We start from the raw sequence: 25,886 nt of genomic DNA on the forward strand, positions 1-25,886 counted from the left end.
CCAGGAACCATATAACACAAAAATTATCATTATTATGCTGTTGTGCGGTCTTAATATGTTGCACCAATGAAATAACGTAGAGTTGTTGTTTTGGGGGGGCAGAGGGGTGGTTGGCAAATATATTTATTATGGGGATCTTCTTAATAATAAAGAAGAACAATAATACTGTTTAAAGGACCCTGTAAAACGAAAGCGCCGTCGGTCCTCTCTGACGTCAGTGTCGCTCCCTCCTCCCACCGCAAACTCCTGCACGCTCAGTCTTTGCTATCCAGAGGCAGGAGCACAAGGAGCGCACCAAGAGCTTCAAAAATGGGGAAAATCTACCAAGTCATGGTTCACGGCATGAAGGATGAAAAGATTTTAATCGACCTGTGCAACACCGAAGAGCAGATGCAGACAATGACGGTGCAGCAGCTGAAGGAGAAGATGTTGCTCAAGTTTCCTTATATTGACGGTAAAGAAATAACATCCACAGTAAACTGACGCACATAACGCCGGTTGATCGTCAGGCTTGCTCAAATGTATTTATTATTGTTTTTCTTTCATGCATTAAGTTATGTGAACTGTTTACAGCGGTGTTACAGTATAGCGGAGTGGCGCAATTACATAAAAAGAAAAACAAACAGCAAAGTGAAAAGTGAAAGTAATCAGTGCCAAATGCCCTTTTGGTAGTTGCTTTTCAGGCTTTCTCATCAAGGCAGGATTACGTTTTAACTTCATGTGTAGCTTTTTGAGACGAAAATTTACAAGGATAAGTCTAAAGTGCAATTCAAATGATCACTTTATCTATAGCTTATTATACAGGGCATGTGATGTCAGGTGTTGTTGACATGACCGACAACTGACCAATCATAACCAATCGTTTACCTTGTGAGGGTGGAAATGTTGGTATTGTTGAGTCCTCTTGATTTTCTTCAATCAGATTTGATCAAATTTCAGATTTGATCTCTGGTCATAGTTGTTCATTTTTGTGTGGCCATATTTTTTCCTCAGAGTTGATGGTTGGACCCTTCCAAGATTTATATCTGTGTTGGGGTATTAGTATCAACAATAGTTTGTCTTTTTTGGTTGCTTGATCAGGACTAATACTTGTACCCTTCTGAAATAAATAATTGGATCATGTAATGAACATGATTGTTAAATCTTTTTGTGTGCTTGTTTGTATCTACAGGAGAAGAAGGCCTGCGACTAATCTTCGCGAATAACGAGCTGAGTGGAGGTTCGACGCTCTTATCTTCATATGGAATCCAGCACATGTCCCATATCTTCATGATAGTGAGGGTCCCCGGGGGATCGGCAGCTTGACCCGACCACCTGCATCTTCGCTGATGGTGCTGATGATGCTGATGATGTTGATGCTGCTGCTACTTCCTAGGCTCACCGAATCTTCTGTCACTTTACAAATATTGTTGTTTCCGGCTTGGTCTGCTAAACTCTAATACTATTTTTATAACAATGTTTGCAACACCTGTTTCTGTTGCTGTAAAAAAATAAAACTATTTTCCTCAGAACACCTTGTCTGTGATTGTTAGAAGCTCTTCACTATCCACATTAACAGCAGCTGACTGTATGATCACAGATCTTCAGTGAACAATTCAAGGCTACAAAAACAAAGAGCAGAAATAATGGCAGTTATGACTATATCTTATTCATTTAATTATAAACTGACCACATTGAATCATTAACTGTTGTAAAAAAAAACAACTGTCAAAAGTATTACAATATGTACAATGATGTGGGGGAGTTTGTCCTTGCCACTATTTGGCTTAAGGTTTTTCTCCCACTAGGGGAGTTTTTACCTGCCATTGTTTATGTTATGTTTATGTACCGGTAATAATTGCTCGGGGGCCATGTTCTGGGTCTTTGGAAAGCACCTAGAGACAACTTCTCTTGTAATAGATATAATAAAATTGAATTGAATGTGCCTTTCTCTGATGAAATTCTATACAAGGGAAAGTTTTCCACAAAAAGAAAATTGAGCTTTGTTTCCTTTGGAGTAATGCTGCCTTCAGGTACTATAGAAAATCAGTTACCCAGTACAATTTGCACGTAATAATTTAAATTAAAGCATTATGGTTCGCAGTTCCCTCTGTTGCTTCACTGCAATAGGGTTCCTGATTCAACTCCTGGTAAGGGTCTTTATGTGTAAGGTTTGCATTTGTACATTGCATGACTTTTCTCCAGGTCCTTTCTCAGCCCAAAATCATGTACTTTGGGTTAATTGTTGGTTCTGAAATGCATATAGGAGTGCATGTATATCTTGGCTGTGCAGACCCAGTCTTCCAAGTGTAGCCTACAGCAAAATATAGAATATTATAGCTACAGTAAATTCTGGATAAACAACAGTTGGAATAACCAGTTCAAGTGCTGTTACAAGCAGTTTTATTATATTAAAAAAAGATCATTTAAAATAGCAATTTGCTGGTCCTGTTAAAAATAGCCTGAAGGAAAAGCAGACAGTAAGAGGGGCAGCATGGCACCAAAGACAGGTTGTAAATAGAAAAACTCACTACGATCAAGATACACCACATTCACCAGGCCTAAGGTGACCACTCCCAACTATCACCACACACTCCGCGTCCCGGTGTAGCACCACATGAACCTGTTCCCTGGTGAACCACCAGGAAAGCCTACAGGAAACAAGAGAGACAGCGTTAATTCATTTAAAATGCTAGAAAAAAAATAAAAATGGAAAAATAAATAAAAAAGGATCAGGCAGTAGTAAAAAACAAACCAAAATCCAATGGATAATGATCAGCGCTTAACTGGAATAAAAGATAAAAAGACAAATGAGTTAGAACAGTGTAACCCATTTCAGCATCACATTATTTGAATTAAGTGTATTTCTCGAACATCTGGAACTCAAATATACATTCACATAGCCAATGTGTCTTCTGGAAACAGCTCACACATCAGTCACTCACTACACATAAGAACAATCATCTGCCATTTAACATGTGCTACTAACATCTCATGGCACAAGGAAATAGATTTGCAACACCAATTCCCCAGATTCTTTGTTGAATTGGCAATGTCACTTAGTTCAGGCAGCTTACCAATTCATCAAACTTAACAATAAATCAAACAATAAACACGGCAAACAAAACACCCAAAGAAACTAACAATAATACAAAGCTGACTTACCTAAGGAACTTTAAATTACCACAACTGCATGTTTGAGGAGGGGCTGTGTTAAATCAGCTTTCCCTGAATGTGTATGTGCCTGAAACAAGGGGTGCAAACAAAGAGGAGACAAAGAGGCCTTTTCTCACCTCAGCACCTCCCACTAACACCTGCTCTTACATCCCCTAATCCACTAGGATCTCATCCCACCTACCACACAAGGCCTTTGTCCTGTATGTTTTAGATCATTTCTTGCTTCAGCACACCTGATTCAAACTAATGGATCATCAGCTTGTCCTCAATTTCTGCACAAGTATATTGATGACAGCTATTCAGATCAGAGTGTGTTGAAGCAGGGAAATACCTAATGCATGCAGGACAGCCGTCCTGGAGGACCAAGATTGGACACTCTTAGTGTGTGGTTGTCTATGTTTATGTGGCTAACCCCAAGGAGAGCTGGGATCCAGGCTCCAGTCGTTACCTGTGACGCTGAATACGAAAGCAGAAATGGATGTATGCAATTTCTGTCATTGAAACTTATAGACTAACTTTATTTAAAAAATCAAAACAAATCGAATTCACTTAAAATCGACTTTCATAATTTCAAATTTTAGATGGATCCAGCGCGACTTTTTCATTGAAGCCGGGGTTTCCCACGTACATTGAATGCAGCAAGTCCCAAGCGAAAGAGAAAGTATTTAAAACTGACAGTTTTAAATAGTAACTCGCAGTTCTTGGATGTTTAGTCGGGGACAAGTTGAATGACATTGCATTTGTGTTTTGATATCTTTAAAATAATTAATTTCACAGGAGAGGTTTATATTTGTTTCTTCCTCTCCTAAATTGCACCTGTAGTTTATTATCTTTAGGAAGTTCCTCCACAGCTTCCAATGGTGCAGAAATAGACTGACCGTCTGAAGGGGCTTCACATGAATGTTCAACAAACTGGTCGACTTATTTTCTACGATGAGTTTCTCTTTTTCTGGTAAGAAATATGCAGATTCGGAATCGAAACTGATGACGGACACTCCGTCTTGTAGATCTAATTAAATTCGTTCAACATTAGTAACTTAATGTGTCAACTAGGTTTGCAAGTAAGTTTAAGACATAGGCTAAGCAGAATACACACCTTGCCATAGTTTTGGGGTTAAGTCCGAGCTTTTTCACTTTTTTATTGAAGGAATTGAATTACAGCACCAGTAACTGGTCTGAACTCTGCCTGTGTGTTGATTGTTTACAACTGAACACTAATTAATAATGGTGAAAATGAGCAGTTACATGGATTATTAAAAATCTCCTTGCAGTTCAGTACCATGGTTTATTCAACAAGGGAGCCACATGCTACTTGAACAGTATCCTGCAGGTGCTGTTTATGACCAAAGACTTCAGAGAAGCTGTTCAAAGGTTGGATTTACACTTTTATCTATTAGCATATTCAAGTGAGCTGATTTACTGAGTCTTTATATCACTAACATATTCTCTTTGTATAGGCCGGCTAGTGACAATTACACTGGGTATATTGATGGTCACCTTAAAGAGTTGTTTGATGAATTACTGACACAGACTGGAGATACATCTAATATAATAAAGGCACTGGACATTGACAGAGGTAAGGTAATGTAACCAAACACATCAACTCTTTTAAAGAAGTGACTTTTTTTTGAAGAAATACATATGATAAATAATTAATATCCCAAACTGCTTCAGTGTACGAACAGCAGGATGCAGTCCAGTACTTTGAGAGGATTTTGAAGCTGACCAGTCCTGAGGCAGTGAAGGTAAATACATAATCAAAATTAAAGAGAAAACTACAACGTGGGTGACCCAAAGAACGTCTTCACAATTATCTGTTCATTTGTGTTTTTAGATCTTTCAAGGAGCGATGGCACACAGGACCGTTTGTGGTACGTGTCAGACAATGACAGATGTAGACGGGCCATTCTGGCACCTTCCTCTGCAAATGGTGGAGTCGCCCCGTGAAGATTACAGCGTGGTAAGGATTTAATACGCTTTTAATTCCTAAATGTGTTTCTGTTGCTATAAACATTCTGGGCCAAGTGTCCTGTCAGGAAGCATGTGGCTGACTTTGCTCCAGTTTAATAACGTGCTACCTAAACCACAACAGTTCAAGTTTAACTCAAAGCTTAACACGAAGTTGAACCTGATTGCAGTGGGACAAGGAGGGTTTTGTTGATCTCAGTTAAACCAGCTGTAATTTAGAAATACACTACAGTGTAAAGATTAGATCCTGAGCAGTCAGTACAGCCAAAATTAAATTATTTGAATTTTATGTTAAAAAAATAAAATGTATTAGGGGAAGAACAGGTGACTAAAGCAACTAATACCCCAGCCCATAAACATGTGACCTGATATCCCCTTACTCAATATAACTGCATAATAAATGATATTGTAACCACAAAACATAAAAACAACATCTATTCATTTCAATAATAGAAAAAAAACACCATTTAATTATTTCATGGCTCCAACACATCCCACCAGCCTTTATGGGGGACTGAAGTCTTTCATGTGTTACTGCAGTTTAACCAAAAGCCAAGAACAAGAGTACATTATTTGTCAAAAATCAACATCACCAACGGCTGAAAGCCTATACATAATATCATAACCACGTCCATAAAATCAGTCCAACATCAGTCCAACATCAGGCCACCAACTGCTAGGGTGTAATTAAAGCCTTTGAAGTCAGAAAGAGACCTGAGAATTGTTCGATATGGCGGGAGCTACATTCTGCAACTATACTTACCTTTTTATACAAGAAAACACACCTGAACATACTGCATTTAACGGGCAGCAGGCTACTTAAGCACAAATCCAGCAGTGGAGAGAAGTGCATGAAGGTTGATGCGTCAAAAGCACCCCATGACCAAATGTGCACTGCACTGCACCTGAATGCAATGTTTCTGCTTGTTAGAGCTTCAGAAGACACTGGAGAGGACAGTCTTTTCCCTGCAGGTTGATGCAGTCAGGCAGCTTCTTATTGTTATTTATTCAAATAAACTGTTATCCACATAAATATAAGAGCCTAATGCACGAGGAATGTGTTTTATTCCAGTGGTCTTTAATTTAGATGCCACACCGTGCACAGGACTAGATTGGGCCAAATATTAACAAAAATGTGTCCTTGTATTCTAAAAAAAAAAAAAACTAAATCTACTCAAAGTGGATCTCCCCACCCCCAAACATGTTTACCACTGGCAAAAATAAAAATGTCACCTTTTATCTCTCATGCTCAGTCACACAAACATCAAGCAAAAGATATATTCCTGACACTTGACATACAATATAAATATCTGTTAAAGATTAAACTATATTTCAGGGACACTATGTTGTCACATTGCCCTTCCAACAATATTATTCCAATGTTTTTATGATCACCCATAATTTAAAGTTGATTAACTTCCTCGTAGACTTCAAGGAAGAGTCATCATGGGGAAATATTACGACTGCATTTCAGTACCTTAATAACTAGAATTTTATAATTACAATTAAAGCTTATGTATGGCAATATATGACTCTTAATAATTGTATTAGTTTGTGCTAAATATCTGGTTTTTCTATATTTTTCAATCCCTCTTTGTTACAAAAACATGTTTGAATGAGTTCTTTTTTCTATTTTATGTTCAGTAAAGCAGCCAGTACATATTTATTTTTCAAAATTCAATGAACAAAATGTATTTTTCAGATGGATGGCATCAGCACATTTTTCCAAACCACAGTCTTCAGTGGAGACAACCAGATGTTCTGTGACAAGTGTGATGACAAAGTTGATGCCACTAGTGTGAGTTTATCACCAGTTTGGCCTGATTTTTGATGTCGTAATGAAATAATAACGCACTAAAACACATTTAGGGAAATTGTGCTTTTTTCGTTTAGCAATACGTCATAAAGCATCATCCAGATGTTTTGATTCTGCTGCTGAAGAGGTTTGACTTCAGTCACTATTATATGTCATACTTCAAAATCAACTGTGTTGTGGATGTTCCCTGTTCTGTAAAGATACCAGAGGTATGTTCAATTCTTGTTTTTTGATATTCATAATCCGTTCATAATTTCTTAACAATTCTCATATCTGATATGTTTCCTTGTTGATCAGAATCAAGCATATGAACTGTATGCAGTGGTGGACCATTTTGGTGACCTGAGAAGTGGCCATTACAACACAATAATCAAATCCCAGGATGAAGAAGACCAGCAGTGGTTTATCTTTGATGATTCCAGGGTCACACGAGTAAGACTTAACAACTTGTATTGTATTTTGCTGAAAGTTGTTTCAAAGTGAGCACAATTGAATTAAAGGATGTTTTCTTGTTTCTCCCATCAGGTATATTGTCATCCATTCCAAGACAATGAAACTGTAAAGTAAGTTTAATCCTTCTTCTCCCAAAACACATTGTTTTTAGATTATTCTTAATTTTTCTAATGAATAAATGACATACATGAAGTTTCTGGACACAATACATTTGACCTAAACCTCACATGTGGAAGAACTTCACTACACCATGCTGTGAAACATAAGCAGATGGTCTCTGAGCCGTTGGTCCACCCTGTACTGATCCTATACCGCCAGCATTGTTCCTTCTTTTTTCTTTATTCCAATAAATTAGTGTTTCTATATTATGCTGGTGAGTTTGACTCAACAAGGACATTTTATAATTGCTTATTTGACAGACCTCATGAAAAAAGCAACACAAGTAGTTTTCACCCAGAAAAGCGGTGGGGATATTGTGAGCGGAAAAGTACTTTGGTGTTTTTGTTTTAATTTACGCAATTATTTGCCTACAAATGTTCACAGCATTTTTATTTTAGTACTAGGACAACATGGCAAATATTAAAATTATGAGGCTGGAAACCTGAAACAAGAATAAATAGGGCGTGTCAGTTTTTTATCCGTGTCTTGTTAAAGCACTTTGTAAGTAATTTAGCTAAAAATCTTAAAGTGCTGCTGTTTTTCTGCTGTATGCAGTTAAGGCTTGAAAATAATTGTATTGCTGCTATTTCTTTTATTAAATACCACTTCAGGTTAACAGTGAGGCTGTATGACCTGCTTAATTTCTTTTCTAATTTCTCTCAATAGATCAAGAAGTGCCTATCTTCTAATTTACAAAAAAGGTAAGAATCACACAATTTTAAAACCCCATATGTTCAGTGAGATACATTACCCAAGTTTATTTTGTATCTATTTTCTAATTGATGTTACAGACATAGGTGCTCAAAACATCATGGAGCAGCCTACAAATGAAGGTTCCCCACGTGCTACCAGTGAGAACTGTGACCAAAGTCTTGATGCTGATGGACAGGAGGCAGTGTGTATAGAAAATCATTCAGAAGTAAAAAACATGCAGGCTGGACCACAAAGTCATCAAATGTTTGGTAAGAGGACAAGTCTCGACTTGGGTGACAGTCCTCAAGAAGCTCCTGTTAAAGATCTAGAGAGGGGGAGAGGGCAGGACGTTGACACACAAGTACCTGAGATGAGGATAGAAACAGATGTTGAAGATAAGACGAGAAACATGGAGCTAAACACAAGAGATGAACATCAATCAAAGAGAAGAGCATCCAGTCCAAAACCTCACAGTAGTGAAGACGTAAAGGACCAAGAGGGACTAATAGATGGAGAGTGTAGCTCTCAGAAGTCGAGACTTGCGTATAAAGTAATAGAAACTGAATGTAGAGAGGTCCCTAGTGACGGTGCAGGAAGCAGCAGGACAAAGGAAATGATAAGTGAGATTAAAGATGGCACCATTAAAAGACTGGTCGAAGAAAATGAAGAGGCTGTCAACAGAAAGTCTGATACTGCAAACGATGCAATGGCCAGTTTACCAACAGGTGTGTCCCGTATGACACTGGATGAGTCCCCAGTGGCAGAACAACCAGAACACAGAACCAACAGCGTCACTGGGAAAGCTGCAGGGAAGAAAAAGGAAGTTCATTTTGAAGTTCACAAATTGAACAATTTCTGCGGACCAAAAACAGAAGCAGTTCGAATGAAATACATTCACCAGAAAGGATTTTCGCACAAGAAAAAATGGTGGTGTAACTCAGGATTAATGGCGCGTAAGAGAAGGAGAGTACAGAACAGGACAAAAGCGAGGAAAATAAAGCAACAAAAGAATGTAAACTGGGATTCTGAAGCAGATTGATGTAAATTCCATATTTTTCCAGGTTGAGATAAGTGTCCATTAGATTGAAACATTTGATATTTTTAATTTTTGAACCTTATTAGTAATGTCAGATCATCAGAGATCAATCAGGGTGAAGGGTCAGCGCAGCCAGACTGCACAACATTTCTCTCTCTGAGCAGGAGTGTGAGACTTCTTTTTCTTTAGACTTCCTTAACTTATTGTTTTTGTGCAGAGCTTCACAAAGAAAAAAATGGGATGTAAGATGTTTAAAATTATCATAATTATTGCAATTGTTTGTAAAGATAAAAAAACTGCTGAATAATAAACTGAAAACATCAAGGTAAAAAATAAAAACATTGCATGTATATTTGTGTTTTTTTCTCTTTATGCACTGGACTTTGTTGAACATATTTATGGACATATCTTATTTCTTTCATTTTTTTATCGTAAAATAGATAAAAGTGAAAGTCATCATTTTTATCTTTCATATGAGACTGTAGGAGGATGAATACCGTAGTGTGACGTTCAAAACAGGAAAAGATGTACATACAGATATGAAAGGAAAATGTGCAGCAAACTATTTTTGACATGCAGATACAGCATGTGTGTGTTTTTATACATATACATATACATATATATTTACACAAACACAAATATTTTACACAAATATTTCCCAACAATGTTTGAACAAATGAGCTCACAGATTTCATACATTACTGGTTTAATGCTGGTAAATTGTTCCCACTACATTTAAGGACTAAGCATTCTCTTTGTATGATGATTGAATGGACAGAACCAGGAAATTGAATTTTTTGGAACGAAGCTTCTGTCACAGAGTTGAAATGCACTTTGGCTTTCAGAAGTGGACAGTACAAGGTGTGGTGCAACAAGCATGCCATAATTGGTCTGATAACATTGCTGCTGAAGTATTTCCAGTATCTGGCCAGTCAATCAATCTATAGTTACTTGTGTTCCTGATAGTCTGCATTGTTTTTATTATAATCTGAGAGAAAACCATTTCATTATGACTTCTGGGGTACTATATGATGTTATAGTTCGTGCTGTGAATTACAGTGGCTATAGCAAGATAGATGAACCAATGCAACATGATCCATGTTGTACATGTTTCACTCTGCACGGTCATGAGAAGCTTAATAACATGTGGCATGGTGGCATGGTGGATGTGAAAGATTAATGACATTTGGTGGATCATTCAGGAGGTGAGGATGGTGAAGATTTCTGTGACACACATTTTCAATTCTTCAGTACTGGTTCATTGGTCATGTTTGTATGTTTTTTTATTTGCTTGTTTTGGTTTTGTCAGACACTAAAGTTGTTTACTTTAATGTCTGCTTGGTTCACTGAAGTTTGTGCAAATTATAATTTACAGCCCTGATAATTGCCCTGAAATATCAGCATTCATGAATTCCTTCAGGTGTGGGGTGGGGATGGCGGAGTATATCTCCAGGGTTGTGATGTATGCTAGATGGATCACTACTCCATCACAGAGCTACACAAGCACCCCAAACACCCACTTACGCTCAGACTTATTCTTACAGTCAAACGGGATTTAATCAGTCTAACATGCATGTTTTTGGACTGTGTGAAGAAGCTGGGCTACTTGGAGAAGTATCCCAGCTACGGTACAAAACCATATTGAGAACTTGCAAATACAGACTTAAATCCACGATGCTGTCCATGGTCCTGAACTAGTAGAAACAGATCTAAGAACTAACAGAACAGAAGTAAGCCCTCACATTTAAACACATTGTTCTGTTTTAGTCATGCTTGATCTATAATATTCTATGAACTGAAATCTTCAAATGACCAATTATACATCTGATTACATCTTTTTCTTTAATTTTAACGTAGAACAGTGTCATCTTCTTGATCAAAGAGGAACCCGTATGTTGTAACGCAATATGGGTGTGAGTAGTTAATATGACGGAGGAAATTAAACTGCCAGTGACACACTTAAAGGTTTCATAATTTGAGGAAAAATTATTATAGATGGGATTAACCCACGACTAAAAAATAACATAATGACAAATCACCTAGTGTGCATAATTATGGATGTCTAACATCATGTTCATTCAGGCTTTCTGAAAAAAAAAAAAAAAAAAAAAAAAAAAAAAAATTATATATATATATATATATATATATATATATATATATATATATATATATATATATATATATATATATATATATATATATATATATATATATATATATATATAAAAAAAACGGTGACCTTAGTTATCGTGTTGTAAACTTCTGCGGTGTTCTTCAACATTAATGTTTGAATTTTACAAAACAAAGCTTCATGTTACATTGAGGAGCAATGTGACATTGTTATTTGCTATTGATGAAATGTGTAGAGCAGACTAGTAAAGCAGCAGTGGCTACACCAACTAATCAAATGACCTACTTGAGCATGTGTCTGATCTCATGACTGTATACAATTCTACAACTCGGGTCAGACAATAATGTGTTAAAACATCTTTGCGTGAAAATTGTCCTTGAGACCAAGTTCAGGTTGGTACCTTGCCAAAACCGGCAGGAAGAAGATTAATTTTATATATGAAAATGTAAGAAACAAACTAATTTGTAGCTTTTAAGACATTCAAGGAAAAAAATCAATCTGGAGAGTCATAGTGTATCATTCTGCAGTTTATTATTGTTAGTATTTATTAGTATTATTTACATAAGGTGGACTTGCTATGGGAATATTCAGGTTTTTTAAAAATCTGTAATAGATGTACCCATCCTTAGTACCTGGCGCCTGTTTGTGAGAAAATCCAGCTCAGGTAGGGTATTATAATCCAATATTTAGTAGTTTGGTTGACATTGTGACATTCTGGGGTGGTATTATATTAAAGTTGTAGTCTCTGAATTGTATCCTGGCATAGGTGTGTGAGATGAGTTTTTCACAAAGCCTGTCATGACAGCTCTTATGTGCAACAAATGCACATGGCAGCAAGCTTTACTCTTATGTGCATTTGTCGATGACAATAAACAGATTAATTCAAATGACATTTATCACATTAGTAAAATGATATTTTGTCATATTAGTGAAACTTCAGTAGGTTAGATTACTGCAATGGCATCTTTACAGGCCTTAATAAGAAATTAATCAGGCAGCTGCAGCTGATCCAGAAGTCCTTACAAACACCAGGAAACTGGACCACATTACACCGGTCATGAAATCACTACACTGGCTTCCAGTGAGTCAAAGAATAGAGTTTAAAATCTCCCTTATCGTCTACAAAGCACTGAATGGTCTTGGACCAAAATACATGGTTGATCTGTTAGTTCCTATGAAGCTCCCAGACCCCTGAGGTTCATCTGGATCTGGTTTGTTGTGTGTCCCCAGAACCAGAACCAAGCAAGGTGAGGCAGCGTTCAGTTATTCTGCTCCTCACCGGTGGGACAAACTTCCTGTAGACCTGAGGTCTGCTCCAACTGTCAGCTCCTTTAAATCAGGCCTAAAAACATTACTGTTTACTGAAGCATACTCTGTTTAACCTGCCACAGCAGCTGCTAACCACCTTCTACTCTGCCATCATACAGTCTGTTCTCTGCACTGCCATCACTGTCTGGTTCGGATTGGCCACCAAACTAGACAGGCACAGACTGCGACGGACAATTGGGTCTGCAGAGAGGATAATTGGGACTAACCTCCCATCTATCCATGACCTGTACCGGTCCAGGACCAGGCAGGTAACATCTCTGCAGACCCCTCACACCCAGGACAGTCTGTTCCAACTCCTCCCCTCTGGACGGTGCTAGAGCTCTGTACGCCAAAACCTCCAGATACAGAGACAGTTTCTTCCCCCAAGCTGTTGCTCTGATGAACTCTCATCACTCATAGAGTCTCAGAGTAATCAATCACTGTGCAATAATTTCAATAATAACCACAATCATATGCTGTAACAATACACCTTTCAATAACCATGTGTACCTCATACTGCTGCACCTTTTACTTAAAAAAAATTGTATATATGTTAATAAGAGCGAAAATAACCGAGTCAAATTCCAGGTCTTGTTTGACCTGACTTGGCCAAATAAACATGATTCTGATTCTGAAATTAAATACTTACCTGCTGTACTCCACTGCCCTTACTTTTTAACAATTTGTGCTTTTTATTATTTTACCTCTTTTCTTATCATTGTATTTGTTATTTACTGTTTAATTGTGTCTTGCTGCTTTTATTGCTGATGTAAAGCACCTTGAATGACCTTGTGTTGAATTTTGCTATACAACTAAACTTGCTTTGCCTTCACCAGCCAGCTGAGCCTCGCCGCTCGCCGTAGTTCCTCCTCGTCAACATGGCTGCCATCAGGAGCGGGGTGACTCCGGGTGGAATAGCAAGATGTTTCTTAAGACAGACTGGAAAACCGAGTCGGGGCAATCAACCCGTGTCAAATGCTCGGAACCACGTATGTTTACTTTACAGTTTTGAATGTGTTACCATGTCCCTGATTCTGAAACAGAGCCACAAGCGGCGGGTTTCTGCAGCTAAAGGCTAGCCGGTTAGCATCCCCATGCCTCCTGCTTGACTTTGACTCTTCGGGGACTTCATGTTATTGTTAAATAACATCTGTTTTCCAGCGCTCCAGTGGCGCTAGTTTTGAGCTGCAGGCACATGAATACGTAGTTATAACTAACAAGGGTTGTTTTCTTTTAGGGTTTAGTTGAAGTGACGTATCGCTGCATGCAAAGCAGCTGACAAGTTCATCAACAAAAACTACAGATTTGTCCTGAACGAAACACAACTAGTGTCGCCAACAGTCTATTGAAAAACGGAATCGTCCCGTATTTATAAACTAAACTAGCGTCCGTATGGAGCTGAAAAGGGACGCACTTTGTCCCAAATTACTGTGGGAGTCAAAAATAGTCATAAAATGCAAATGGGAAATGGGATTGAGCTGTTGTTTTTTTTTTTTTTTTTTTAATGTATTTATTAGATTTTTGTTTGCAGTTTCCAACAAGTCAAACATCAGTCACTGTTACAGGCAACAAAGCAAACTTTTTCTCCCCGTTCTCCCTCCCATCCCCTCGTCCCCTAGAAAGAAAAATGGGTCAGAATAATAATAATTAAAAAAATAAATAAATAAATTTAAAAAAAAAAAGAGCAAAAGAGGGAAAAACATTAATAGATATAGTATTGATTAAGAAACACTTAAACATAGATATCCATTAAATAAGTACAGCTGATAGCAATAGAACCCTGGATGTGATATACAGTATACGCATGCCCGTGAGAATACAGACATACATACAAATACATGCATACAAATACTGAGATCAATTATGACATTGATGTATTTCAAGAAAATCTTCAGACCATTATATCATTATATCACCCCACATGGATATTCTACTCCCTCTGGGCTTCCTCCTGCTGAAGTAAGTTACCAACATTAGTACCATGTCTTAAAAAACATATAAAAGGTCTCCAGATGTCATCAAAGACATGTTGCTTCCGTCTAATAATGTAAGTTATCTTTTCCATTGTCATGTTTAAAGCCATCTCTTTAATCCACCTTCCAATTCTTGGTCCATCAACATTTTTCCAATTAAGGGAAATGATATGTTTAGCTTCTAATATAAACATATCTACAAGTCTAGATTCTTTATTTTGTAATGTTGGCGTAGTTGGGTATACCCAGAATAAAAAACCTTGGATCCATTGGTAACTTTTTGCCTAATATCTGATCAATCATATTAATAATAGGATTTCACTTTCACTCATTCCCATATGCAGTGGTACAATGTTCCTCTTGCTTCATTGCACCTAATACATGTATCAGGGATGTTATCATTAAACTTGTGCAGTTTGACTGGGGTTATGTATGTACGCATCAGCCATTTATACTGAATAAGTTTCAGGTTGCTATTAATTGTTTGTTTCTGAGCTTTCATACATGCCCCCTTCCAGTCTTGTAGTGATATTACATCTCCTATGTCTTCCATCCACAATCGCAGCCTATGTTTTGAAGATTCATCAGACCCGGATATGAGCAAATCATACAGGGATGAAATTAAACCTTTATCATAGCAATGTCCTATAATTGCTGTTTCTAATGAGGAAGTAATGGGTATGTCTAACGAATAGTTTTTTTGATGATATAAAGTTTCTAATTTGAAGGTATTTAAAGAAATGCGTTTTTGGGATGTTATATTTGGTTGATATTTGAGCTGTTGTTTTACTACAACTGTAGCCTACAGTCATGGCCTGTGAGGCACACATATGTTTACAAGTTTTCTACAGACTTTCTGTTTGCACTTTTGTTATTGCACTAAAATTGTGCGCTATTACAGAATGGGTGTTCTGCTTTCTTTCTATTGTTTTATATTAATTTATACAATTTTAAGTTAAGTAGTACAGGTTTCTGTTTAAGAAAGATACTTATTTTATTCAGTTCAATTTATTTTGTATTAAAGTGACTTTGCTGGATAATTTGTTTTCCATGTGTTCATGGCATTCAAAATATGCATCTAATTCAATTCAGGTTTGAGTCAAATAGTTAAAAAATCGTTTCACTCACAAAAAAAGGGGGCAAAAAAATTCACCACGACAGGAAAGGTGAAGGCAATCGTGTTGGCCGGCCCTGCCAATGAGGTGTCCCTTATTTATTTTTCAGGGAGTTGGCAACCTTAAACACAACTGAACTGTTGTGTTGTGGTCTGATGCTTTGTATTTAGGCTAAGCTTAGCTTCCTCTATGACAGTGTTTCCCAACCCTGGTCCTCGGGGCACACTGTCCTGCATGTCTTTAGATGTTTCCCTGCTTTCAGCACACCCTGATACTAGTAGCTGTGTCAACAACAGAGCTGTCCAGACCTTGATGACAAGCTAGTGATGACTGTTAATTTGAATCAGGCATGTTGATCCAAGGAGACATCTAAAACATGGATACAGTGTTGCCCTGAGGGCCAGGGTTGGGAAACACTGCTCTATGAAACAGAAATGCCACTAGATATCACTATATTCAACTCAGCTTTTATCACAGTGCACATGTTTAATAATAGCCAACTGAGCCTTTTCTTTCTCTCCCAACAAAGATGTGTTAGGATTTTATGAAATTCTTTGAAGGGTTTTCTATAAGATTGTACACTGGTGGTTACTCTCAACGCAGGAACACATCCTGCATTTGCTGAGTTCTTCTTTAGGTGAAGACAAAGAAAAGAAACAGAGCTTTTAAAACAGATAGGATCCATCCTGTTTTTCTCAAAGTTTTAGTGATCTTAAGTATTTGCTGAGTTAGCATCTCAAGTAAGAAACAATCAGCAGGATATATATGGCTGAAAGTGTGACATGTTTGGGTTTCTTTACCCACAGATGTCTCCACAGATAAGGTTCAACATCCGCACCTATAACGTACAAAACACCTCCCTTTTTTAATTTAAATATGACTGGATTGATGTCCACAATGTAGATTTCTCTCCTACCTCTGTGGTTTGAGAAAAGTTTACCTCCGGCTGGAAAACATTGTGCATGATATAATAAAAGCTTGTATTAACATTTGATTCTGTTGATTGGTTTTCTTATGGTGCACCAGACAAACGAACACGAGGATCTTACAGATGATCGAGATTTGTCTCAAAATGTAATGGCTTAAAAAAAAAACACTATCAGAATGATGTGAAAATAGCAACAAATGTTTGATAGACCACAAATGGAAAGTGTAGCATTATGAGTGAGTTACATGATTGAAATCTGAGTGTTTGTTTGTTGTTTTTCCTGTAAATGAAAGGTTTTATTGCATAAATGCTTCAGTGCATCAGCCTGACATTGGGTTTGTTTTTGTGTCTTAACAGCGGTTGCTCCAGGTGTCTCAGCTGCACACAGTGCTTGGTTGCAGCACTCCCCTCAGCAGGCTTCAGCTGCGCTGCAGACATCAGGCAAAGTTCCTCTGGGTGAACGCGGTGGCCGTCAGACACAACAGCTCACAGGTGAGTTGGCACACAGACGATATGCAATTATTATTAATCATCTAATGATCTAGCATGTGATTTTAATATATTATATAATCCCTGGTTTGACACTAAAACCAAATCAGCGTTGCTCAAACTTGAGATCTACTTTAACATTTGAAATGTTCAGCTTCTAATTTTCTCATAGATTTGAACTATGGATGCATGTTACTTTAGTAAGCAGTACTAACAGCTACCAAATATGTCAAAAGCCAGAGATTCATTCATGAATTCAGGATTTATGTTGTAAATTTGAAGGGAATTTCAAGTAAGGGTATAATCAAATGAGAAAAGTTTATGATCAAATTTAGATTTTATTGCCCTACTCAATAGAAAACTGTATTTTAATCAGGTTTCCCACTGTAAGGATGGTACAGGGTAAACAACAACATCTCTGCTGTAATGATTCAGGTTTGTAGATAAGAGTTTTGTGTTTCAGAAACTATTTTTTACCAGTACATTCACCATTTTATCTAAAAGTCCCCCTTAGATTTACCTATTGTGTTTCTACCAAGCTGCTACAGGTATTCTGAGTCTATCTTGACATTTCTAGATTCCTACTGATCACGAATCCATGGCTACTTCAGATGTAGAAATTATTAACAGCCCCCCTGTCCTGGAGTCGCCCTCCGTGTCTCTGCTTGCTGACCCCATCCCCGTCGTTACACAGACAGCTCCTGAGCAGGTGGCTGAGACTACGTCTCAAGTCAAAGCATAATTCAACCAAAGTGTTATTGGCACAATCACTTAAACTTTTTTTTTTCTCATGGTTATTTCCAGGTCCAAGTTGAGACAGTTTCCCTGGTGCCATCAGTAGCAGACGCCGCTGCTCCTCCTCTTGTCCCAGATCCCTCCTCTGTGTTATCGCAGCCTGTCAGTGAGCAAGTTTCTGATGTGTTACCGACTGCCGTGGACGTTCTCCAAGCTGTGGCTGCAGAGCCTCGGTTGACAGAACTGGGACTGGGTGGTCACACACCAGTGGGTTTCATTCAGAACTTGCTAGAGTACATGCACATCGACATGGGTCTGCCCTGGTGGGGAGCTATTGTTATAGGTAAGCAAAACAAAATCATAAATCACTATTTGAGCTTTATTTCTTGCGTCAGCCCTCATTTTCTGCTCTCTCTTTCCTGGACAGGAACGATTGTGGCTCGTATGGCCGTGTTTCCAGTCATCGTGAAGGGCCAGAGGGAAGCGGCCAAACTCAACAATGTGCTGCCTGAAATCACGAAATTAACCAACCGAATGAATGAGGCCAAACAGAGTGGAAACAAATATGAATGTAAATATTAGTCGTTCCTTCATTTTGTCCATCTTCTAAGATGCTCTTCACATGTTGAACTCACTTTGAGCTGATGTTTTTCTCTCTCCAGTTGCCAAAACGTACTCTGATCTGAACTTATTCCAGAAAAAGCATGATGTGAACCCTCTCCGCGGCTTCCTGGTTCCTTTGGTGCAGGTCAGTTTTTAGATTTTAATTGGGACTTTTCACTCACTACAAGGAAAAGAAACTAATAAAAAGGAATTAAAGAGTGAACACCAAGATCAAGCAGGACTGGTCTGTGGAGGAGACTGAAGTTCTGAACAAGTGTGAGAATGCAATGAGATACCAATCCGTGTGATTTAAAAAGTTTTGACAAAAGAAATTATGCTTCAGGGTAAAGAGAATTCAAATGAGACATGTAAGAACAAATTTAAATATTTTAAAATCAGCAGTCGTGTTTGTGAAGATTCCCAGTGTGTTGTACAAAGCAGCTCTTACAGTGGCAGTTTTAACTTAAAAAACAGTATTCGTGTCTTCATTGGTAAACATTGTTGATTGTTTCAAGATCACATGCTGCTGTTTAAGCATCCCGCTCAACACAGCAGGTATAAATCTTGAAAGTAGTAAATACTGGTGAGCATTTGGAGATGCGAATCAGCAAAGCAAAGAGCATTCATCAGTGCTAACTGTTGTTTACATCAACTTTATAGATGGAGATCGGCAATATGGAGACAGTTTGAGGAGGAAAAATGAGACAAAAACTGTGATCTGTGTCCTTTGTGCTCCATAGTCCTTTTCTTGTGATGTAAAAAAACGTGGTAGATTTTCAATTTCAATTTATTTATTTAATGACAGGGACTGTACATGTTAATGAACACAAGTGTAAACATGTATGTTATAGCCATAGCCTAATTTCCACCATTCGTCCCTGTGGCAACTCAATGCCAAACATAAAACATAAAATCAGACACCAGCAAACAAGGAAGACAAGATATAGCGACGAAAAACAACAACATTTAAAAACAGGACTAAGCTAGATAAAATCAATAGGAAATAAAAACGTGTTACAATTAATACCAGTGAGTGACCGTCACGTTTAAAGTGCTTAAGTGCAAGAGATTTAAAGTGTTATTGCTTCTTAAAGTGCTTTAATTGTCAAATCTATAAAGTGCTAATGCTTATTGCACATCGCCATTATTGCACTTTAAGTGCTTTAGTGATCAGAGTTGTAAAGTGCTGATGCATATTGCACATTTTCCCTATTGCACTTCAGTGACGGGTCACGACAGAGAGAGAAAAGAAAAAAAAAACAACTAAATTAACAATTAATGTTCACACCTTTGGTTTTCCTTCAGCCATATTTTAAGTTTTGCTTTAAACGATGGTAAAGTGGTGCTGTCTCTAATAATTAAAAAAATTAGATGATAGTGAAAATCTGCACACATTTCATTGTTTGCTAAGTTTAAAATAGTGTAATTCTGAGGCCTTTCTGCAACATCAAACAGGCACCAGTCTGCTGATCCCACATGAGTTGACCAGTTTTTAAATTGTATGATATTTTGCAAAACGCTCTCTTCTCCCACTTGTGTTTGGCTTTCTGTATGCACGATCAGAATGATGCACTTACATTTTAATGTCCTGCAGGCACCAGTCTTCGTCTCCTTCTTCATCGCTCTGAGAAAGATGGCTTATCTGCCTGTTCCCAGCATGCAAACAGGAGGCTTGCTCTGGTTCACTGACCTGACGGCAGCAGATCCGTTCTACATTCTTCCTTTTGCTGTGACTGGGACCATGTTCTTCATCCTGGAGGTGAAGCAGATTTTATTCAACTTGTCACACTTTTGATTTCTGGTGCATCACCAAAAGAGAGAGTTCTCCTGTAGTCCTCCTCATATTGATCTTGGAATTTTTTCCAGCTTGGTGCAGAGTCTGGTATCGACAACCCCAATCTGCGAGCCATGAAGACCGTGTTCAGGATCATGCCTTTAGTCATCCTCCCGCTTACCATCAACTTCCCCACAGTGAGTATTTTTCAGTCACATCAGCTTTTATTCCAGTTCAGCCTCACATCATATCAAGATATCATGTAAAAGCTTTGCTGCAGCATCTCTACAGTCAGCGTTTGAATTTCTCCCCAGGCGGTGTTCACCTACTGGCTGACCTCTAACTGCTTCTCCCTGTGTCAAGTGGCCTTGCTCAGACACCCTTACATCAGAGATAAGTTGAATATTCCCGAGAGGATCAAACATCCAGCCTCTGCAATGCCACAGAATGACGGTCTAATCGAGAGCATGAAGAAAGGTTCGTATTGCTAAGATAAAGCAGAAAAAAACTGGTTGGTTTTTAGCCTTGAGATTAAATCATGCATGCAATTGTTGTTTAATTCACTCAACAAACATCAGAAAGTTGAAACTTTGATCGTCTTTGTATTGTACCTGGTTTGTTCTTTAGGCTGGAAGAACGCTCAGCTGGCTCAGCAGTTGGAGGAGAGGGACAGAAGAATAAAGAACCACCTGGACATTGCTGCTAAAGGTCTGCCACACTCCTTTTCGTTCTTTGTCAGGCCTTATTTCAGTTTTTTGGGATCCAAATTACTTTGCAAATGAGATTAAAGGAGGGAGATTGTAGAGGAAAAGCATTGCTGAGAAGTTCCCAAATGAAATACTCTCTTGATTATGCAAACCGTGGTCATATTGTCAATACATTTTAAAGTTAGACATGATACTTAAATATATAAGGAGGAGGACATTAGGAGTTTGACTGAGGTTTTGATATGAAGGGGAGGGAGTGTTAAAAAAACTAACAAAATGGCAATAAAGTTATAGAAAAAAAAAAAGAAAATAATTGCCCCTTTTAAGCAAAGGTGCGCCACCTTGTGGCTGCTTTGATTATTGGCACACAAAAATAAAATGACTATATCAGTCATCTGAAATTTAGTAGTTTTATTCTTTTTTTTAATGAACGTGAAATTGTAGTTTGCATCAAGTTGTTCTTAAAGGTGACTGATAGGATTCTTTGAAGACACTAGTTTTATTGTCATGTCTGACTTTACTGCCTCTGGATTGAGTCAGGACTTTACTGGTGTTGTTTTGCACTGAGTTTACTGTGAGCTATTTAATTCAGTTTATCTAAGTGTCTATTTCAACCAATTTCCCCCTGCAGGTCCACTGAGGCAGACGTTTACACACAATCCTCTCCAGCAGACGCCTCCCACGGCTGCAGCATCTGCCAAACACAAGCCAGCGGACGGCAAGGCCAGGCCATGGAAGGACACTATTGGATGAACCCGAGATGCTGTTACTTATAGATTGTGTACATATTTATTCAAAGAAGAGGGAATTTCAGAATGTCGTAATGATTGAGTGTTATTCTAAGAAAAATATAAACAGCCCCAAAAGAGTGTGATGTATGTTGTCATGATGTGAACCTGATTTGGCGATGTGGGAAGAAAGGCACCTCCAGATCAAATCCACCTTGTACCTGAGGCTCCGGTGGCCGAGGAAGAGCATCAGCAAAGCAAATTCCCCCCATAAAGATTTTTCATAATTATATTTTTAAATAAACATCAGGCAGAGAGTGTGAACCAAACATGAATTATAAGCCAAGCATTCTCTTTTTATTAGCATTTTACTCAAAGTCCAAACTTTTTTTAGGAAAGTATAAGACATCCAAAGCAAAATATACTAAATTAAAAAAAATCAAATAGAGGTCATACAAATCATGGCAATAAGAAATTATAAAGAACATGCTAGAAATCCGGTAGATAAATACCCAACTAATACAAGTAAAGAACAAAAGTTGGAGTTTGAGAGCACAGCTGTGGTTCATGTGTATGACACAGAGATGGAACAGTTGATGGATTACAATGATGTATAAACTATGTACACGAGTACCAAAGAATACCAGAATAAAAATGATGTGTCTGATGGTTTATGTAGCAGATAACACATATTAACCTTCATAGTCACAGAATGTGAACAGTGAATCTGACGGTTTCATCACGGTATCGAGGCTAATCGCAGACATGAGCTGATCAGACTTGCAGCCTGAGGAACAAAATCCTTCCTCTGCTTGTTTGTTGAGCAGAATGGCGGTCTACCTCCTTTCCCTAGAGAAAGTGAATTATAGAGGATGGTGTGGATTGGACTGAGTTTCTTTGGGGCCTTTCCTCCTGAGGTATACAGAGGAATATTTTCAATATTTGGAGGTCATCTATAACAAGAACTTAAGCTGAAACTGTCTCAGAAGAGTCTTCATTGCAAGTTCCACTTCTGCTGAAAAAGTTGGACCTTGATTGGTGAAGGTGCCACTTGGCTATGGATTTGTGAGGGCAGTATTTTGGATGTTTTGAATATGGGCAAAGCTGTGTTTCTTTGGTTCTTTAGTGAACTATAACCCTTCCCAACCTAGAACGATGGGAGATGTTTGGTTCCAACATGGAAACGTTAATATCTCTCTAATCTTGGTCAAGGTTCAGTGGTTAACCTTCTGCATCAACAGCTAAAGATTGGATTATGGTTCTGCGTCAAATCGACACCGAGCCTACGCCGCAGGTTGCGGCGTGCTGCACGCCACGCCGTGCCTGACGCACACCTCCCACAAATTGTAACTACGCGGCAAGATATATAACTGAAATATTTAGCTCAGGTTACCATCAATTCATACGCTCTTACAAAAATGAAATGACATCATGGTCAAAATGGAAAGTAATATTAGATGGTCATAACACAGCTGGAATATTTAACTCAGGATACCATCACATTACCCGCTCTTACAAAAATAAAATTAGGCTACATCATGCTCATAATAGGAAATAATATCAGATGGTCATAATATAACTGAAATATAATGTCAATGAGTGCTTCAATGACATCTATTGTAATTATGATCTAGTAATGGGGCCTGTAAGTTGAGGGTGCAGACACAAGAGCGCACAGCCTGTCCCTGATGTGCACTCCACTCTGCTCCTGGACGCCTTCATCCAGCTCTGCAGGGGGAGCAGGTTCCTCAGGCAGTTCCTCCAGCTCGTCCATCACGTCTCCATGTCTGAGGCAGATATTATGGAGGAATGCACACGCCAACACGACCTCGGAGCAGAAGTGGAGCCTCACCTCCAGTGCCTTGATGAAGGTGGCATGCCACCTTGCCTTCATCATCCCAAAGCTCCTCTCAATGATGGAGTGGGCTCTGCTGTGCCTACTGTTGAACTTCTCCTGAATTCTCCCTTGTAACGGGTGCCCGTATGGAGTGATGACGGTGACCGGCAGCTCCAGACATGGGTAACCGTCATCTGCCAAAAGAAAATAACCTGGTGGGGGGTACAGGGCATCAACATAAACAGGGCTGTTCTTGAAAATGCAGGTGTCATGGACAGAACCTCCATACCCAACAAAAATGTCCAGAAAGCTCCCATTAGAGTCACAGATGGCTTGACACTGAATGGAGTGAAACTGGTTGTAATTAAGATAATCCAGTTCATTGTGTTTGGGTGGTTTAATTCGGATGTGGTACCCATCCATAGCCCCCACAGCCTTATTAAAGGCCTCATGTTGGGCTAGATTACCAAATCCTTGGCCAACTTCATGCAGTGTGTCTGCACTGGGGAAGAAGATGGCTTTGGACTTGTTCCTGCGGATCGCTTTTGCGGTCCTGTGGACTACACGGCACACCGTTGTCTTCGGGACCTCAAAGGCCTGCGCAGTCACTCTGTAGGAAGTGGCATGCGCCAGCCAAAAAAGAAAAATGAGGAGCTCCAAATGATGCCCCCATCCGTGGTCCTTCTCCTGGTCCAACATCTCCACCAGACCGTGGAAAGCCTGCCTTGTAAGGCGGAATACAGGCTTCATGTCCCGCTCCACATCCATGTACGACCGGAGGACTGGCACTCGGCAATTGAGCCTGGCATACTGGATGCGCTGGTATGGGTAGATTGAAAGAAAGACACTACATTAACAAGGAAATACATATTGTATTGTGCACATATTTAAAGTGTGCTCATTGTTGAATTGTATGCTCCTTTATATAGGCTACCACTTTGTTTTCAAATGTTAAATGAACTATGACTTAAATCAGTGTCTACCAACCCGGGGAAATTATGCAGTTGTAAAAATGATATTTGCGAATGAGTCATTCATAAGACATTGTTAGGAATAAGTTATGAATGTCTTGAATATTTTTTGTTTTTTATACACTGGTGACAAACACAGGAAATTATTTCATTCCTTATTATTATATCATTACTCAACATTTAATCTACTCCGACAGGTTGTTAAAGGAAAAATGTTAAAAAATGTTGGTCTCATATTAAAAGAGACATTTTTCAGAAATATTTTTATGTCCTTTTGTCCGTATTTTATACATTGGTGACATTGGAGAAAAACAAAGTCATATGTCTACAGAGTAAACCAAAGAGAAATGTATCAAAAAAACATAATTAATGTTCATTTTTTCAATTAAAGACTATTTTGGTGCCAGTACGTACGGGTCTGGCTGGTCTTAGACACAAGTAGGGGGGAAACAAGGAAAAAAGGTTGGGAACCACTGACTTAAAGGAATAATGGTTATTGTTATTGTTATTATTATTAGTAGTAGTAGTAGTAGTAGTAGTAGTAGTAGTAGTAGTAGTACTTTACTTTATAATAAAGTAAAGTAGAGTAAAGTAAAGTAAAGTTTATTCTTGATTTCAGACCCAGGGGGATCCATATCACAATAAAAACAACACAATGAAGAACAGCAGAGTAGAAATAAAATAAGTTATCATTAGTAGTAGTAGGTAGCCTATTATTGTAAACGTACCTCTTGTCCACCTTGTAAGGCAACAGCCAGAATATTAATATCAGGCAGTAGCTCCCCTCTGTGCCTTTTCCGAGATCGCAATAACATCCGTAGGATGATCATTCCCAAACTTATAATACCGGTACGGGACATTTTGGTCTGACATGATTCCAGCATGGTTTCTGCTTCTTCTTCTTCTACGAGGTCGTAGACCAACGCAGACAGGGCTGTGATTGATTCGCTTGGTAGCGACGCATTTCCGGTTCCGGTTCCAGACTGACTGCGACATCCCCGCCATTTTTAAACCTCAAGTTGTTGTTGTTGGAGAGAAAAATTCGTGGAGGGAGATCTCTCTGAATAGGCCTGTGTTGAAAAAATCGATTTCCCAATTCTAAATCGATTCTCATATTAATTCCTAAAAATCGATTCATATGTCTAAAGATCGATTTTTTTTTTATTTTTTTTTTGGGGGGGGGGCGTTCTTTTATTTATTTATGTATTTTTTTTTTCATCATTACATTACAACTTTTGGTTATTTTTTTGTTTATCCCCAAAAAAGGAATGTTTTGTTGGACACGAGAATAACTGGTGTCATGTTT

General features: G+C 38.4%; 3 protein-coding genes across 6 annotated transcripts; 2 read left to right on the top strand and 1 right to left on the bottom strand.

Moving 5' to 3' along the window:
* Positions 1–3,945: 3,945 nt before the first annotated feature.
* Positions 3,946–9,605, top strand: si:ch211-212k18.13 (uncharacterized). 2 transcript variants are annotated; one of them, XM_061709957.1, is made up of 11 exons: positions 3,946–4,108; positions 4,428–4,527; positions 4,614–4,732; positions 4,831–4,901; positions 4,991–5,116; positions 6,827–6,922; positions 7,018–7,149; positions 7,238–7,372; positions 7,466–7,503; positions 8,219–8,253; positions 8,344–9,605. In XM_061709957.1, the coding sequence occupies exons 1-11, from the start codon at positions 4,057–4,059 to the stop codon at positions 9,282–9,284; spliced, it is 1,845 nt and encodes a 614-aa protein (XP_061565941.1). In that variant the 5' UTR covers positions 3,946–4,056; the 3' UTR covers positions 9,285–9,605. The 2 variants fall into 2 exon arrangements, with proteins under 2 accessions (XP_061565941.1, XP_061565942.1); XM_061709958.1 differs by lacking the exon at positions 8,219–8,253 and having other exon boundaries at positions 8,344–8,523.
* A 3,979-nt stretch (positions 9,606–13,584) lies between these two features.
* On the top strand, positions 13,585–21,913 carry oxa1l (OXA1L mitochondrial inner membrane protein). Of its 3 annotated transcripts, XM_061710270.1 has the most exons (11): positions 13,585–13,709; positions 17,094–17,228; positions 17,803–17,934; positions 18,030–18,303; positions 18,388–18,531; positions 18,623–18,708; positions 20,158–20,322; positions 20,430–20,534; positions 20,652–20,814; positions 20,965–21,045; positions 21,676–21,913. In XM_061710270.1, exons 1-11 carry the CDS (start codon positions 13,599–13,601, stop codon positions 21,795–21,797), a joined length of 1,518 nt encoding a protein of 505 aa, XP_061566254.1. In that variant the 5' UTR covers positions 13,585–13,598; the 3' UTR covers positions 21,798–21,913. The 3 variants fall into 3 exon arrangements, with proteins under 3 accessions (XP_061566254.1, XP_061566255.1, XP_061566256.1); XM_061710271.1 differs by lacking the exon at positions 17,803–17,934 and having other exon boundaries at positions 13,587–13,709; XM_061710272.1 differs by lacking the exons at positions 13,585–13,709; positions 17,094–17,228 and adding an exon at positions 17,637–17,660.
* Positions 21,914–22,185: 272 nt separating this feature from the next.
* On the bottom strand, positions 22,186–25,472 carry LOC133420572 (putative nuclease HARBI1). The gene is made up of 2 exons (XM_061710273.1): positions 25,309–25,472; positions 22,186–24,428 (listed from the first exon to the last, which is right to left on the bottom strand). Exons 1-2 carry the CDS (start codon positions 25,462–25,464, stop codon positions 23,403–23,405), a joined length of 1,182 nt encoding a protein of 393 aa, XP_061566257.1. The 5' UTR covers positions 25,465–25,472; the 3' UTR covers positions 22,186–23,402.
* Positions 25,473–25,886: the final 414 nt, after the last annotated feature.

Source organism: Cololabis saira, chromosome 20, assembly GCF_033807715.1.
Source record: "Cololabis saira isolate AMF1-May2022 chromosome 20, fColSai1.1, whole genome shotgun sequence".
NCBI lineage: Eukaryota > Metazoa > Chordata > Actinopteri > Beloniformes > Belonidae > Cololabis > Cololabis saira.